The sequence below is a fragment of the Carassius auratus genome, chromosome 28, assembly GCF_003368295.1.
Source record: "Carassius auratus strain Wakin chromosome 28, ASM336829v1, whole genome shotgun sequence".
Taxonomy (NCBI): Eukaryota; Metazoa; Chordata; class Actinopteri; order Cypriniformes; family Cyprinidae; genus Carassius; species Carassius auratus.
The window spans coordinates 1,150,999-1,168,488 of NC_039270.1; the positions used below are offsets into that span (position 1 = coordinate 1,150,999).

The following is a 17,490-nucleotide window of genomic DNA, read 5'->3' on the forward strand; positions in this document are numbered from 1 at the left end:
TTTTATTTTTTTATTGTTTTTATTCCATGCACTGTTGATATAAGATGTTGCATGTGGGGGAAATAACATTCAAACTCCATCAGCAACATTTGTGGCATGATATCAATCACCACAGAAATAACTGTCTACTCATTGTTTAGTTAAAGCAGTATACATTAAATCATGCCCTATTTCAACATTATATGTCAACATTACTTGCTGATTTTGTCTCTGTAATTTTACATCCAGATCCACATGGATACTAGAAAGTGCTGTGGCATTTCTATATCAATTTAAAAAAAGATTAGTTATTTTCTGTTGTGCTCAACATTGTGCCACAAACCTCATAAATAGAGTTAAACTTCTATTGAACCCGGAACATTCCTTTAAATATGATTAATAATTAACTTTTTTATCTGAAGCACTATAAATTAAGCACAAAGGCCAGTAGATCAGGACACTATAATAAGAGCATGAGGGTCTGTGAGGAAGACAGAACCAGAGCTGAACATTGGTGAAGAATGAAGTGTTTGTTATGTACACTGCTGCTGCTGGAAACCTTTGTGTTTGTGGTACAGCAGCAGATAGATGGAGGACTCGCTGAGAATGAGATCCATCAACAGCTCAGCACTGAGGACAGAAGACAGAATCCAGCTCAGACAGACCCTCGGAGAGATGATGCTTCAGCCGACAGCCAACAATACTGCCATCTGAGCTTCTCTGACATCTGCGCAGCACTGAGAGAACTGACTGCCACCGTCACAGAGCAGAAAGCCAACATCAGAGCCTTAGAGACACGACTGAGGAACTCAGAAGAAACTGCAGAACAACAGACAGTCATTCTGGAAGAGCTGAACAAGAAAAATGATGGTACCTCATTAAAACCTTCACTCTTTTATCGATGATACTCAGAGTAAAACACAATCATAATACACTGCATAATGTCAAATTGAGTGTGAACTGTTATCTCTCTGCTATAATTAGCCTTAGAAACACGACTGAGGGACTCGGAGAAAACTGCAGAACAACAGACAGTCATCTTGGAAGAGTTGAACAAGAAAACTGATGGTATCGTACCAGCACATTCACTCTTTTATCATTGTCCACAGAGGAAGATACCAATGTCAATTCACCAATTGAATACTTACTGTGTAGACCATGTTATCTCTGTCTGTTATATTTTCACAGACATGTCTAATCTTATTGAGAGTCAAGTGGAGGAGCTGAGAAAGGAAAACAGAGGTAAAACTGTGATTGAATTCTATTAAGATCGCTGTGTGCATTCTCAGTGTAAAACGGTAATTTATCACAATATTTATGTTTATGTTTTTCAATCACAGACAGACAGATAGCATTTTCAGCTGCATTGATGGAACCTGGCAGTGGACAAATCGGTCCTTTCACCACTGAAATCACACTAACCTACAGGAACGTCTTCACAAACATAGGGAATGCCTACAACCCATTTACAGGTAATTATCAATGACAAAACTCAATAGTAATGAGAATCCTTCTGCTTCATTTACACCTCTCTGCAGTTGTGTAATGTGAACAAGAGAATCAAATGATCTGATGTGTTTTAAAACTATTACTCTGTGTACAACTGATTCTCTTTTTTATCTTTGTTATCTGCTTTAGGTATTTTCACTGCCCCACTGAAAGGAGCGTACATGTTCAGCTTCTCTATCTATAATCATGGTAGTACCTCAGCTTCATCAACTGTCTCCATTGTGAAGAACGGAGAGAGGGTGGTTGTAGCACATGGTCAACAGAATCAGGGTGTTATAAACTCCTCGAAAGGAGTCGTGTTGATCCTGGAGGTTGGAGATGTTGTCTATGTGAGACTTTGGTCTGGAAGGAAGATATATGATGACCAGAATAAACACAACACTTTCAGTGGTTATCTACTGTTTCCCTTAAGATAACAGGAGCTTTGCAGAATGTGATTTCAGTAAAACCAAAGCTTTAGCGTATGATTTAACACGAAAATCAATAAGGATTATTAACATAAGAACCGGTATTTGCAATAGATGACTGTATGAAAGTCAGTATATAAGCTATACTCATAAGTTCTCAGCTGTCGATGCATGTCACTTTGTATAAAGAGTTTCAGCACAGGACCAATGAATATCACATGTGACTCAAAGTGATTTTTTAAAGTAGCAAGATAGATATCTGATAAATAATAGATTTTTAAGTTTAGCTTATAAATAATCTTTGTTCTGTATCTCTTCATCTTACATTAATAAGACAATAAAGACATTATTGTTCCATTTTCATTTTCTCATGTTCTCAGATATTTTCAGTAGTACAATAATATGTTAGATCATCAATGCTTGCTTTGAAGTCATGATAGCATATGGATATACAACAAGTAATTTCAGTGACATGATTTAGTCTTCAAGTTATTTATAGTCTTTGTCTCTAAGTCCATTAGTCAATTGTTAAAAACAAACAAAGAAGTTTCTTTTTCAGTCACAAACTTCTTATTCTTATCAAAAGCTCATTGTACATTGATCTCAAGTCTCAAACGAGTCTTCAGACAAGGACTCCGATGTCTCGTTTCCATCGAGCTGTACGCTTCAGTACAGTATGGTATACAATTATTTAAGTACCATACCACTTTTTTGGGTTTCTTAAAAAAAAAAAAATGTAACCTTTATTCTTACAGGCAAGTCATTAAGAACAGCGATTTTCATCTGATTTTGAGCCAAATTCTGACTTGTGCGACTCTTTTTCGGGTCGGGCCGATTAAGAGCATCGTCATGCGTGGTTTGTCATGCAGTGTTCGTGGAGAAGGGGAAACAAGAGGCGATTAACCTCTCCCGACCGGCAATCGATTGGTCGGATGGATTTCTGACATGTCAGAAATTTTGGTCACCACTCGTGAGGTATCGCACTATTGAAGCAGGGCTATGAACCATAGACAGTAAAAGAAATGGACTCAGCGACCCCATTGGATTCAACGGAGACAAGTGAAGTCGATTAGAAGCACGCACTTCCTGGGGGTCAGGTGTACTGTGCAGACACAAACTGAGCTTGATGACGTAGATGTCACGTGAGCAACCTGTAAATCTTCTAACCGCTGTGCCAAGAGAAATCTGAATCACCACCGAATCTTCCAGAGACGGCGAACGTGAACAGGAGCAAATTTTGGTATGTATTGTGATTCATTATTTTTGTCACTTTGCTGCTTTGGCCTGTTAAATAACATATAGATAATAGATGGACAATAACGAATGTCACCAATAACATATATACTATAACTAATGGTTGCCCTTTTTATTTTTCTTTCCTCAACTTCAAAAACTTCTTTTAGAACTTCAACTGCACTATTTTCACAGACAGTATAAGCTGTTACAGCATGGATAACAAAAAAGGTAAGCCATGTAGCCAAAGTATCATTTAGAAATATGGAAAGCAACACATTGACCGTAAGAGAGAATAAAATAATACATTAAACCTTGCGTAATACCTATATTGTCATATTATTATTTCAATGAACAGATGAGAACAATTAATTTGTGTTTTATTGAATGTATAGGCTTTTTTCTGTTTTGTTCGGATAGAAAGAAATCAATGACCGGAGACAAGTTACTTGTTTTTGTTAAAATATGTGTTCTGACAAAACAATGTTTTGATTGTGATTGCTCTATGCAGTGATTTGGATCATGGGCAGCAGCTACATTCGTCGTGGGGAAGAGAGGGCCAGAGAGACCATAGGGGCCAATCTTGGCCAAGCGGCCAAGGTTCACTGGTTTGGCTGGGGTGGACTTCAATGGCACGGACTACTTCCTTTTTTCTACCTTTTTTCGGCCCCTTAGAGGAAGAGAAGCCCTGGATGTCCTGCTGATTCACGATCGATCTCATCGCAGCAAATGAAGCAGGATGGTTTCAGATGGATGATTTCCCTCAGATGGTCATTGTGCTGTCTGACATCACCCAGAGACATCGGTGGAGATCTTTGTCTTGGGAGTGCAGGGGGGTATCATACATCAACCTCAAATTGTATTTAACAAGCCTCAACTGTTTCTTAGGGACAAAGTTCATTTATTCACTATGGGTAATGATATATTTTTAAATAATTTAGCTGAAGCTATGAGAGTCTTAATCCAGTAGGGGTGATGCTGGATTAAAACTCTCAACATGTTTTAAACATGAAACAGTTGAAGATTGTTAAATTATTTTGGGGTTGTGTTTGTGCCTTTTCTCTTTAGTTTAATACATTATCACATTGGTAGACATAATTCAATAGTCACTGCTCTTTCTCCCCCCACCCTTTCTCCCCTCTGTGTTATTTATGTATCACCCTAGCCATCCACCCCATGGCCTCTCTCTTTTCTTCCCCACGACGAATGTAGCCAGAGGGGAAAGGATTTTTTAAAAAACTATTTTTATTGTTTTTTAAAGATTTTCAAAAATTTGTGTTTATGGTATATATAATAAATAAATATTTATTAAACAAATGATTCAATATTTATTATCGAAAAAACATTAGACACTTCAAGTAAACATACTTTGACAGAAATGTTTTCCTTGGTTTAGAGCTTCGTAACGATACATATTCAAAGTCAGTGGCCTACTGAATATTAATAAGGGAGGTGATACCTCAAGACACCTTTAGATTATATTTATCTTTATTGTCAATATGTAGAGTACAAGTGCAGAGACAATTCAATCCTGTTAGAGTCTAACCAAAAGAAGTGGCTAAAATCTACATTAAAATATAGCCTACTTTTGGATTGTAATCGTCTGAGTAGCTTGTTCTAAGGAATTTTAGTTAGTTAAAATTATAATAAAACACACATATAAAATGAAAAATAACGGATAAGTAAGTACATGTAGGCCTACATCTCAGCACAATCTTCCAAAATGATTAAAAGTCATTCAAATAGGCACAGACGCACACATATGCATAAACGCACATTTACGATTTTTTCTATCTATCTTCTTTGTTTCCTTCTATCTACATCAAACCCTATAAAAACCCATTTAAAACAGACTTAGTATATAAGCCAAGGAACCAAGGATACTGTAGGTATACAATATCCTATCCCCTCGAGTCAGTTTCCTAGCTCACAATTCTTTATACATTGGAATATTATATGGTCAAATGTTTTACGTAAAGAGGTGAAATCATGAAGAACAATGAGCAATTTTAAGAGACTATCTAAAATGAATATATTCGTTGTTGAACAATTTTGTTCCGTTGTTTTTATGGACTCTCTATGGGTTCCTCCCTTTACTTCATGCATCCACGTCCGCCAGATTGCCTCATAGACAGTAAAAGATTGTCTGCGAGCTTTTCCTGTCCATACGGTAATTTCTCTACTGTGCGACAGAGAGTCGCAGGTTAACGGAATGCTAACAGCAGATGGGTGTCTGCTTATCAATGGCGGTGCCCGGGGAAGCTTCAATAAAATATGAAAACCTGCCCCCCCCGCTACGAATCAATTTTCCGTGTTTCCCTCCCTGCGCATGGAACAACACGGAAAACACGTCATTTAACAAAATCTAAAAAAAATCAACGGCAATATCCTGCCCGCAAACTGAACAGTGTTGAATAGTGAATAGTGTTGTCATGTAAAAAGAAAACATTAGGCTGCAAACAATCACCAGCACAGAATGAATGCGTGAACTTGTAAACCTGTTCCGCCATATGCTTTACGGAGCTGTGCAATACTTCTGTCAAGAATCTAAAAAAGAAGAATAAATATAAAATATAAACATAATAAAGTGTTTGCAATATGTATTTACCAGATAAAATTAAATACTAATGTCATTGTTTAGCCATGGTAAACTTTTCTTCTGTGGAACCAGTGTCTAAAAATCTTCCAGTGTGACCTTCTGATTCTCATTCGCTTTGTCCTTTCTAGGTGCTGATCCACCATCTGGTCTGGATACGTACTGGATCTGGGTGACTGCAGTGAACCTCTGATCTGGATACAGACTGGATCTGGTGGCTACGGTGACCTCAGAATAAGAGAGAAACAGACTAATATTAGCGTAGATGCCAGTCTTCTAATGATGTAGCAAGTACATCAGGTGTTAGGGGAAGTGTTCCCGGTTCACCTAATTAATGTAGCCTAAAAATCCTTGGATATTAGAAGCATGTTAGTGTGTTATGTCTGCCTCACGAACAATATTAGGTAGGTTATTCCAGAGTTTAGGCGCCAAATAGGAAAAGGATCTGCCGCCCACAGTTGATTTTGATATTCTAGGTATTATCAAATTGCCTGAGTTTTGAGAACGGAGAGGACGTAGATGATTATAATGTAAAAAGAGCTTATTCAAATACGGAGGTGCTAAACCATTCAGGGCTTTATAAGTAATAAGCAATATTTTAAAATCTATACGATGTTTGATAGGGAGCCAGTGCAGTGTGGACAGGACCGGGCTAATATGGTCATACTTCCTGGTTCTAGTAAGAACTCTTGCTGCTGCATTTTGGACTAGCTGTAGTTTGTTTACCAAGCGTGCAGAACAACCACCCAATAATCTAACCTTTATGGATTAACATTTCTGCATTTGACATTGAGAGCATAGGCCGTAATTTAGATATACTTTTGAGATGGAAAAATACAGTTTTACAAATGCTAGAAACGTGGTTTACATACATAATCCATTTTTCCCACAACTTTTTACATTTGTCGTATTTGAGCCTTAATATAAATGTAAGTCTCTATATACTGTATATTTCGTTTAAGATCCCTAGCCATTGATTCTTCTTTGGAGGGTCAATGTGCAACCATTTATGGGTTATTGCTTTCCTACCGCTTGCTAGCAATATTTTTAATAAAGATTTATCCTTGTCTACAATATTTCCTGGTATTTTACCTAAATATATAGTAGTGAACGAAAAATCAACCTCTACTCCCAATATTTTCACAATCTCTGCCACTATTCCTTGCCAAAATAATTTTATTTTTGGGCATGCACAGAAAATATGATAGTGATTAGCCATCGGGGTTCCACATTGCCTCCAACAAAAACCACGGCTCTGTGAGCCTGTATGAAATGCTATTAATTTGGGAGTTATAAAAAATCTTACTAAAGTCTTCCATGCAAATTCCCTCCAGGATCTTGAATTTGTGGTATTTGTCTGTATCACACATATGTCTATCCAGTCTTCATCTGTTATTTGTAAGTCAGACTCTTTCTCCCAGTTTTGTTTAATTTATATTGTTGAATGATTTTTGGAAGTTTGCATACTTCCATACAATCTAGAAACCAGCTTTTTATTATTTTTTATGTGTACGCATTTGGAAAATATTGTACTTAAATTATGATCTTCTGGCAGTGTACTTTTAATTTTCTTGTTAAAATAATCTCCGACCTGCAAATATCTATAAAAATCCTGCTTATCTAGTCCAAATGTATTTGGAAGTGTCTGATAACTCTGTAATTTCCCATTAGAGATGACTGAACAGTAAGATGTGATACCTCTCTAAACCCACTGTTTAAATCTCTCATCTACCTTAGCCGGCTCAAAACCTGGCAATCCAACCTAAAACTCCAGTTTGATCCTGTAATTGCAGTTTCTTCAATACTCTGAACCATACTCTCAGTGAAAATACAGTTCAAGTACTCAATCTGTTATAGCTCCTTTCAGCTAGTTTTTTATTTCCAAGTATCGACTGTATAGGTGTTTCTATCTGTGAAACTTCTAGGGTTTTCCATCTTGATTTATAGCTTGGTATACATCAACTAACTAAGCATAACTGCATAATAATAGTCTTGGAGACATAGTTGTCACAGCCACACCTGCTACACTCCCGGAATCAGACACTCACGCCACACCCACTCGTCCCCAATCACCGGAATTCTGAACACCTGTGCATCATCACCAGTGCCACACATAAAGCCATCCGTCACCATCACCCAGTGTCTGGTCTTGCACCGATCTCCTCACCCTAACCAAACCGCCTATCGGCTAACCTACCTGATCCTCTGAACCCTCGTCTTCATCATCATCTGTGTTCCTGTGCCCATCGTCTGAGTCACCATCTGTGTCACCATCACCCAAGGGAAGTTATATCATCACTGTGTCATCTGCGTGTCAAGATTCACCTGTGTCTGAAACCTCTGTGTCACATTAAAAACTATTGCACTAATTCCTCTGTGTCCTCGTCTGTGTCTGACAATAGTAGAGCTCTCTCTCCCTTTTCTTTTGTCAACTGTAAAGTTTTAAACTTTATTCTAGGTTTTCTACCATTCCAGACAAACCCTGAAATCATACCATCCCATTCATTAAATTTGTTTTTGCAATACTTCCAGAGGCAGTGATCGAAAAAGATAAAGTATCCGTGGTAGCATGTTCATTTTAATTATTTCTATTCGATTACTCATGTCTAATGGGAGCAGAGTCCATCTAGAAATATCAGATTTAATCTTCTTATTAATAGGACCATAATTACTTTCAAAAAGTTTTGTTATATCTTTTGTTAGAGTTATCACCAAATATTTTATTGACCGAGATTTCCAATTGAATATACATTATATGTTTTTAAAAGGGTCTAGGACTTTAGATTAGTCAGAAACAACAGGACATCATCTGCATACATACAGATCTTATGTTCATCTCCCTTAATCGAGATCCCCTTTATCTCTGAATCCTCCCTTATTGCTTGGGCCAAAGGTTCAATGAACAGGGCAAACAGAGCTGGACTTAAGGGGCAGCCCTGATGTGTTCCTCTTTCAAATGGATAGTTTCAGACAAGTGACCATTAATTTTTATCCTAGCTACTGGTGAGGAGTATAATGCTTTAATAGATTGAATAAAACTGTCATTAAACCAGAATCTTGTCAATACCTGATACAAGTAATCCCATCCCACAGAGTCGAAAGCTTTCTCAGCATCTAGACTCTTTCCAACTTTGTTACAACATGACTCATTACTTGCAATGCTCTCCTTATATTATCCTGCGTTTGCCTGTTTTGTATAAAGCCAGTTTGATCAAGATCCACTAACTCAGGGATTATAACCTCTAATTTTTTAGATACAATTGAAGCAAATATTTTATAGTCCACATTAATGACTGATATCGGTCTATATGAACTGCATTCCTTCTCTTTCCCTTCCTTTGGAATAACTGAAATTACCGCTTCTCTCCATGACCGAGGGGTTTCACCTATTCTTTATATGTAATTATTAATAAGATTCGGGAGGAGCGCGTCAGATACTTAGCCTAATCAACACAGGTGGACCACAATCAAGTAATCAATCCCATAGTATAAATATCGCTGACTTACCTCTATCCATTGACGGTTTATCAGCATTTTGGTCCGCATGCATAGCACCATGTCCCAAAACCGAGATTCCTCGTCAGAAGACTCATCCAGCTCTTCCCCTGTCCCATCACCGCAGCCAGCCGGCTCCAAGGCCACCCCTTCCCGGCGTGGCAACCAAATCGGTACGACGCGAGCAGCTACTTGCCTCCCAAGACGCCTAAGCCTACCTTCGCCGCCTCCGGCGAGAACCGCGGCTGACTCCCCTGCGTCCTCCTACCGCTCGGCCAGGCCTACGATTCCGCCAATTGATAAATGGACGGTGTCGAGTCTGAGGCAGGCCCTGTCCAAAAATGACGTCACACCCTCAAGCAAGTTGAATAAATCCGAACTTTACGACTTGTATACAAAATCTCTAAATAATAATATTTCTCCTCAGTCAACCCCTATACCAAAGAAAGGAAAAAGGAAAGGAGTACCTCAAAATTCACCTCAAAGCACTCCACCATCCTCCGCCGCTAGGCCTAGCTCCCAGCGGCTATCAAGCCGTAGCAAGAGACCTTCAGCAAGCCTGGGCCGTGCCCTGATTCCAACCGACGGGGTGCCCGCTATGTCGGCTGGAGCCCAGACTCCCATCGTGGCTCCAATCCCAACAGCACAGGGCGCTGAAGCTCAAGGAGGCTCCTGACTGCCTCCTCCACACATCTCAGCCCCATCGTACGGAACTCTTAATACCGACACCGCAGCCTAGGCAACTGCTTGGCAGAACAGTTCACCAAATACAGCGCCGCCTCCCGCTTCCTCCAGCTTCGGGCCCGAGGCCCAAGCTAGCGCTTGGTCGAACTGGCTGTCACATAATGTCCCGCCTCCCACTTCACCGAGCTCCGAGCCCGCCGCTCATGCTAATGTTTGGCCAAACTGGCCGCCTAACACATCCCAGACTCTCGCCCATCCCAGTTTCGGGCCCGCGGCCCAAGCAAACGCCTGGCCATACTGGCCGCCCAACTCAGCCCCGCAACTCGCGGCTTTCAACTCTGGGCCCACGGCTCAAGCAAGCGCTTGGCCGCAATCGCTGCCAAACACAGTCCCGCCCCAGTTGTTGCCACCACCCTCCTCCAAGCGAAATCCCCCCATTCACTCTTCACTGCTACACCAATGCCCATCCCATCAGACGCCGTCGCCCTCGAACCTCCCCAAGTGACCCACAGCATCCGAGCACAGATATTAGCAGGTGCGGATGTAGATCTCTCGTCTCTCCTTTCTCTCCTGCCCACATCCGATTCAAACCGCCGAATAGATTGCGGGGATTTCTCAGTCACGCTAAAAAAATCCAAATCCCCTTTCATCTCGACTACTCTCCTTCTCTGAATTCACCATCGCATTCAACCGCTACACCGAGATAATCTGCTCAGCCTTCCCCCACAGGCGACGCAAACTCAACGAATTTTTGTCTATAATAGCCGAACTCGCGTTGTCCTACGAAGGGGGGCACTTTTACACTTACCACAAGCTTTTTTTCCGCTAAATGCGCTATCCGAATCGCTTCGTGGAACCAGTGCCCTTATTGGGGAGCGATCGACTCCGACTTGCACAGCCGCGTATTTCTAGGCTTTAGGAGCATTTCGTGCGCAGTCTGCAGGTCCGTGGCTCACTCCACCACAACCTGCCCACAAATAAACCCGGACGCAACCCAACACTCTGATACTCCCCCGGCAAAATCTGCCAGCTACGTCCCAAGATCAGCAACCACAGCAAACTCACGCCTAGCCCAACCAGGAGCAGAAAGCTCACAGCTATGCATCGCTTTCAACAGCGGGAAATGCAACAGACAGCACTGCCTCTATCTACACTCCTGCAAGTTCTGTGGCGGTGCTCACGCACGCATAGTTTGTCCCGTGTATAAAGCCGTAAATAAAAAATCTAAAAATTACCTATCGACTCCTGTGAATATTTTTTGCATGACCAGTGAACTAGCACACCATCCCGACTAAGAATTTACAAATTATCTCCTGTCTGGCCTCAGACACGGTTTTGACACGGGCGTCATTTGTGAGCTTTCCCAAAACACGGTCTGCCATAACCTCCAATCCGCCCTTGCAGAGCCCGACATAGTAGTTATCCTTATCAAAAAAGAAGTCGACTCAGGCTTTATGATCGGGCCCTTCAATACCCCCCCCCCAAAACGTTCAGAGTCAGCCCAATAGGAGTGGCTACTAGAAAATTTTCAGGTAAGAAACGCTTAATAGTAGACCTGTCATCTCCGCATAAATCCACAGTCCCGAGCATCAATAGTTTGATACCCCTCGACGAATTTTCACTCAAATACCAAGACATAGATCAGGCTGTCGAACTGATTAAAATCGCTGGCCGAGGAGCCTGGCTAGCAAAAATAGACATCACTTCTGCTTTCAAAGTGATGCCTATCCATCCGGACTTTTGGCACCTGTTTGGGATACGATGGCTCGAGAAATACTATTTCGCCGTCCGGTTAACCTTCGGATGCAAAAGCAGCCCCAAAATTTTCTATATGCTATCCGAAGCCGTTTGCTGGATCCTTTTCAACAATTATGCAATCCCACATATTATCCATCTTTTAGATGACTTCCTGGTCATTTTATCACCCAAGGCAATCCCAGCCGCCCATATCCTCACCGTCCAAAAAGTTTTTTCCGAGCTCTGGATTCCCATGGCTCAGGAAAAAACCATGGGTCCCGCCACAACCATAGAGTTCCTCGGCATCAACCTCGACTCAGCTAATTTTCAGCTCTCCCTGCCAAAGGAAAAGATTGATAGAATAATCCTCATCTCCTCCACCCTCCTCGACAGCCCTTGTTGTTCTAAACGTGAACTTCTTTCCTTGCTCGGGCATTTAAATTTCGCCATGCGCATAATTCCCCAAGGACGCCCATCAGCAGAGCCGATTTGGCTAATGTGGAGGAAGTAGTGAAGACATTAAAACCAGTGAAGGATGCCACTGTGTTTATGTCAGAGGAGAGCAGTCCTACAGTCAGCCTAATCGCACCATTATATGCCCAACTCCTCCAGAGCATGTCCGACACCATTGGAGACCAACCACTGATCCGTGATGTGAAGAATGCCATCAAAACAGATCTCCTTAAGAGGTACAATAGTGAGGCAGAGAAAAAGATCCTTCATACATCCTCTGCCCTGGATCCTCGCTTTAAGGGGTTACCTTTCCTGACAGAGGAAGAGAGATTGGATGTCTCAGCTGGAGTGATTTCAGAGGCTGCATCCCTGGAGGAGGTATTTCATTTTTACTTGTAAAATAATTGACATTTAATAATTTGTAATAATTCGCATGTTCTATTCGCAAGGAATCTTGGTCTTTTGAGTCTTTGGATACAGGAAGAAGAATCGGAAATGACGCATATTGCGTATTACGTCCAGGCGCTAACCGTGCGTCGCTGTTTACATCGGGATATTGGCAACTGATTACACATTCCATGTATACAGGAGTAACTCTCTCTGCTCACGCATGTAAACGGGTTATCCCGAATTTTTCAGAAACCCAAATAGTGACCTTAACCCGACCATAACCCGAATTTTAACAGCATGTAAACGTAGTCATTGTTAACCACTACATTGAAGCAATGTAGTTCGATCAAGATAAAGAACATCAGATATTTAGAAACACTGTTTAATTTGTAAATATATTGTCTGTACATTGAAATGCATCTTTCTCTTCTTATAATTTAGGAATATCTAAAGCAGTATATTCTTCAGCAACTTCATGATCGTTTAGTTCAGGGATTCCCAAGGAAAAATGTAATGGCGGTCTGTTTTTTTTTTTTAATGGGATTTTTCCATACAATAAAAAAACATGAACAGTAAACATTTCCTTTGTAATCGCTTTTATTTGTTTTAGATGGAAACTTAGAAGACAGACTGTTCTTTTATGTACTGTAGGCTAATATGCGTGCCAACTTGTTTCATTCATTCCATAATATATATTATAAATATGCTTAACTGCCTGAAATCAGAGAAACTGTCAAGTCGCACATCTTATGATAAAGTTGTTAGTCAGGAGGAGAGGGGTCAAGAGAGAGTGAGGATTTGGAGGCAACAGAGACGGAGAAAATAGAGAAAGAAAATGAGCGAAGAAAAAATCTTGAGGAAATCTCTCTCTTGCTGCAGAGCGACTTTTGCGCTGCACTCGAAAAGTTCCAGATGCATCCTCTTTAATTTTATTTTAATGTTTGAGCCTATGCTCTTTGCAACTTAATTATGTTGTGGATCGTGTGTAGGCTAATTTTATTGTCACACTTGAAAAGTTTCAGATTGATCCTCGTTTTTATTTATTTTATATATTTCGGAGCTTATTCTCTTTAATGATGTGGATCGTTTGTAACTTCATTGCAATTTAATTCAATGAACAAGGGTCCGTGTACCTTCGTATAATTCGTTTTTTAATTTAATATTGAAATCTGAAAAATGAAAAGAAACTGCAAACAAACAAAACGAAAAATTAAAGGGGGGGTGAAATGCTCGTTTTCACTCAATATCCCGTTAATCTTGAGTACCTATAGAGTAGTACTGCATCCTTCATAACTCCAAAAAGTCTTTAGTTTTATTATATTCATAAGAGAAAGATAGTCTGTACCGATTTTTCCCGGAAAAACCCGAGCGCCTGGAGGCATGATGTGTGGGCGGAGCTAAAGAATCACGCGCCCCAGTAGGCTTTTGCGTTGAGAGCGTTTGGAAGCTGTGACAGCTGTGAAGGCTGAAACTGAACGAGAGCAGCAGCAGCAGCAACGACTCGCTCCGAGCGGGGCTTGAACCCGGATCTCCGGCAGGGGAGGCGGACGCACTAACAAGGAGGCAGAGATATTTTAAGCAGCTTTACTCACCACATGCGGTTCCAACACACGATCATGACCCTTTTTCGTTGGGACTGCATTATCCTTAAGAAATAAACGATACGCAATTCCGGCGTCAAACTGGGCCTTGTTTGTGAAACAAGCATCTTCGAAATGCAGGGAACAAGCAAAAACACTTGCACAACTCCGTTGATGCTCTGTAAAAATAAACTCCATCCACTGGTCCCTTAATGCAGACGTGCCCTCAGGACCCATATAAGGAAATTCCGCTCCATCTAATGTCACACAGAGCCATACTGGGAAAAAACTTTCCGAAACTTGTGACATTTTACGTCGATTTTACGTTCAGGGACAGAAAACGAATAATATTTTTTTTTAACTTTGTCCATGTTTAGCATGGGAATCCAACTCTTTAACAGTGTAAAAAACTCAGTATGCATAAGCATATGCATAAGAATTCGGTTTAGTTTTTTCGATTTTACGTTCAGGGACAGAAAACGAATAAACAACTTAAATATTCGATCCCTAGGAATATTAATGGTAATGAACCCCCCCCCAACATAATGATAGTCCTAAAAACATAAGAGTCCTACGGATTCTTAACGTGTTTATTTATACTACATTTTATCGCTATCTCTTCATCAAACAGCCAGATCAAAGAAAAGCTTGACACAAACCATACAGAGGCAGAGCCTTTTGGTCCTTTGGCACACGGCTGCTTTATTATAGTATATCCACGTCTATCAAAATCTGTCTGGCAAAGCTGCGCAACGCACTGCAGCGCGGGGGAGCGAAGTGCGGACCGCTTTCAGTTTATGTGAACATCTTGTTATAACTTTTGTTTTAGACAATATGCTGCATTTTGAACTATGAGGGAACTTAAAATGACAGATATGAATAGAAATTAGCACATCTATTATTTATTCCTTTTCTATTTTGAGTTTTATTCATAAAGCACTTTATGCAAATTTCAGAAACCATTGGTTGTTATTAGGGCTGTGCGATATGGACAAAAAAAACCTATGACGATTTTTTTGATGAATTTTGCAATTTCGATTTTAATCACTATTTTGACAGACATAGACATGCTTTACAGTCATAAATGCATTCAGTATAAATTTTAAACATATTTCCAAAAGAAAACCAATGAGAGCTTTATCAAATGTTTCTAGAACAGACATTAGTCAAAATAATCACTAAGTAAAGATGTTAAGCAAAATATCTAGACATATGGAAAAAAATAAAAAATAAAATACAATAAAATCGTGTTCAGGGATCTTTTTTTTTCTTTTTTCTTTTTTTTTCTCCATGCCCAAGGGTCACGTACTCCATCTGCAGTGCGTATACAGTAAGTTATGTGTAAGCGGTTCAGAAGCAGCAACGAGAGTGCATTATTGTAACGCGAAAGCACATTAAAATAATGTGCGAGCGCGAAGCTTTCCACTCGCACCAGTGATGCGCGGGTCAATGTATTAATACCCCGCCCGCAACTCGGACCGCAAATTTTTTTTGCCATTTTTAAAAAGCAGTAAATTCTTATCGTAGCGTCATTGGGCCATAGGACTTAATAAAACTTAATATATCATAATTTTGTCAAGAATTATAAAAAAAAATGGTGAGTAAGATCATAATTTGTACTAAAATAATCTAGTCTGGCTATGTCTATTTGTATGTTTCTGTAAAGTCAGCAGCAGACATTGAGGCTCAGGTTTATTCCGATCCGAGCTCGTGAGCGGTGAGTGCATTTCTGAATATCCCAATCTGCTCGCTCATTCCGTGGGGTCTTGCTCAACCAAGAATGGCCTGTTGATTATGCAAGGAGTCATTTAATTGTTTAGTAATAAACTGTTTTTTTCGGTGTCGCTGCAAAGATGAAGTTGACGATGCAGACTTGACATGAACGTCAGAGAGAAATGCGTCTTGTAGCGTCTTGAGCTCTAACAACGCTAAGAGAGAGCTTACAAATGGTTCAGACCACCTTACAAAAGTGTGACTTACAGAAGATGACGAATGTGTCAGGAAACATGCCATAAGGTTAAGAGAGAGGTTAAGGAATAGGTTAAGAACTACTTAGCGATAAGAACGTTTTGGGGAACCGGGCCCAGCTTCTTATTTATTCTTCTTCTTTGCCGCCTCCATCTATATGTGCAGACTGAGCTTGTGCGTCATCTTCATGCCAGTTATTCAGCCAATAAAGTGTAGGCCTATGTATTTCAAAAATGAGTCTAGTAATATATGTATTACAAAGGTTTAATCCATTTTTATTTCAAAGGATCCGACCGAACAGCGAGCCGAATATCATAAAAAATATTTTTGGATGACTCATAACCGCGGGCACCCGCTCATTTTGGATCAACCCGCGCATCACTGACTCGCACGCAGATTTTTTTTGCTCTGTTAACAAAACCAGATGCGCATGCTCAGATCATAGACTGTATAATGCTCAGATGTATGCTGCCTTACAACGTGTCTCCTCTCATTCAACCTGTGTCCTGTTCACTCACAACTCTCTCTGTGCGCAATGCGCAAGATATTAAATCTTTTTGCACCTTTCTATTTATAACATTTTCTTTTCTTATCTTTTTATTGTGTGCAGTGTGAACGTTCTGATACATTAACATGGCTAGAAAAACAAAAAGGCTGCGCATCACAGACAGTGTGTGAACCTGGAGTTAGGCATATGCCCACCCAGCCAACATTGATATGTGGGCCCCATATGGGTTATACCTGGGCAGCATGGGTTCTATGTGGGCATGGGATGGAGACGGGCAATTTATGTGGGTCCCATGTGTTTTTCACAATGTGGGTCCCATTTAGGTTTGAACATATGGGACCTTCACGGGATCTATGTGGGCATGGGCTGAAGATGGGCAATTTATGTGGGTCCCATATAAATATGAGACCTTTGAGCATCTGTGTGGGCAAAACAATTTTAGACTTAAATACATCTTTACACCTTTAAACTTTATTGGTTAAAAGCCACTTTTTAGGAATAAATATAGATTGGCAATGGGATGAAGCACAAGAACAAGTTAATTCTTCTTCCATGTGTATAAAACCTACATCGACTCCACCTGTCTAAACTAAAGCTCTCTAATATATTTTCCTCTGTAGACCCACTATGTGATAGGTGTGGTCAAACACCAGCATCATATATTTTGGAGTTGTCCTAAGATTGGTAATTATTGGATTTCAGTTTTTCAGTTGCTGAATTCAACACTTCCAAAGCAGTTGGACCCAGACACAATTTTAGCTGTTTTTAGTGTCAGTGATAAAATAGAGCAAAAATAAATAAATAATAATTATGCAGCATGCAAGCCTTTTATCAATTATTAAGCAGTAGTTGAGTTCTAAGTACCCCCCCCCCCAAACACTTATTTTCTTTTTCCTTTTCTTTTTCCATACCGGTATATTATTATGATATTAAATCTAGTGCTAAATCAGG

The 17,490-nt window shown here is 40.2% G+C and overlaps 1 protein-coding gene across 1 annotated transcript; it reads left to right on the forward strand.

Annotated features, from left to right (window-relative positions):
* The first annotated feature begins 453 nt into the window (after positions 1-453).
* Positions 454-2,246, forward strand: LOC113047603 (uncharacterized). Its single transcript, XM_026208969.1, has 5 exons — positions 454-849; positions 964-1,047; positions 1,168-1,221; positions 1,320-1,451; positions 1,618-2,246. Exons 1-5 carry the CDS (start codon positions 501-503, stop codon positions 1,902-1,904), a joined length of 906 nt encoding a protein of 301 aa, XP_026064754.1. The 5' UTR covers positions 454-500; the 3' UTR covers positions 1,905-2,246.
* Positions 2,247-17,490: the final 15,244 nt, after the last annotated feature.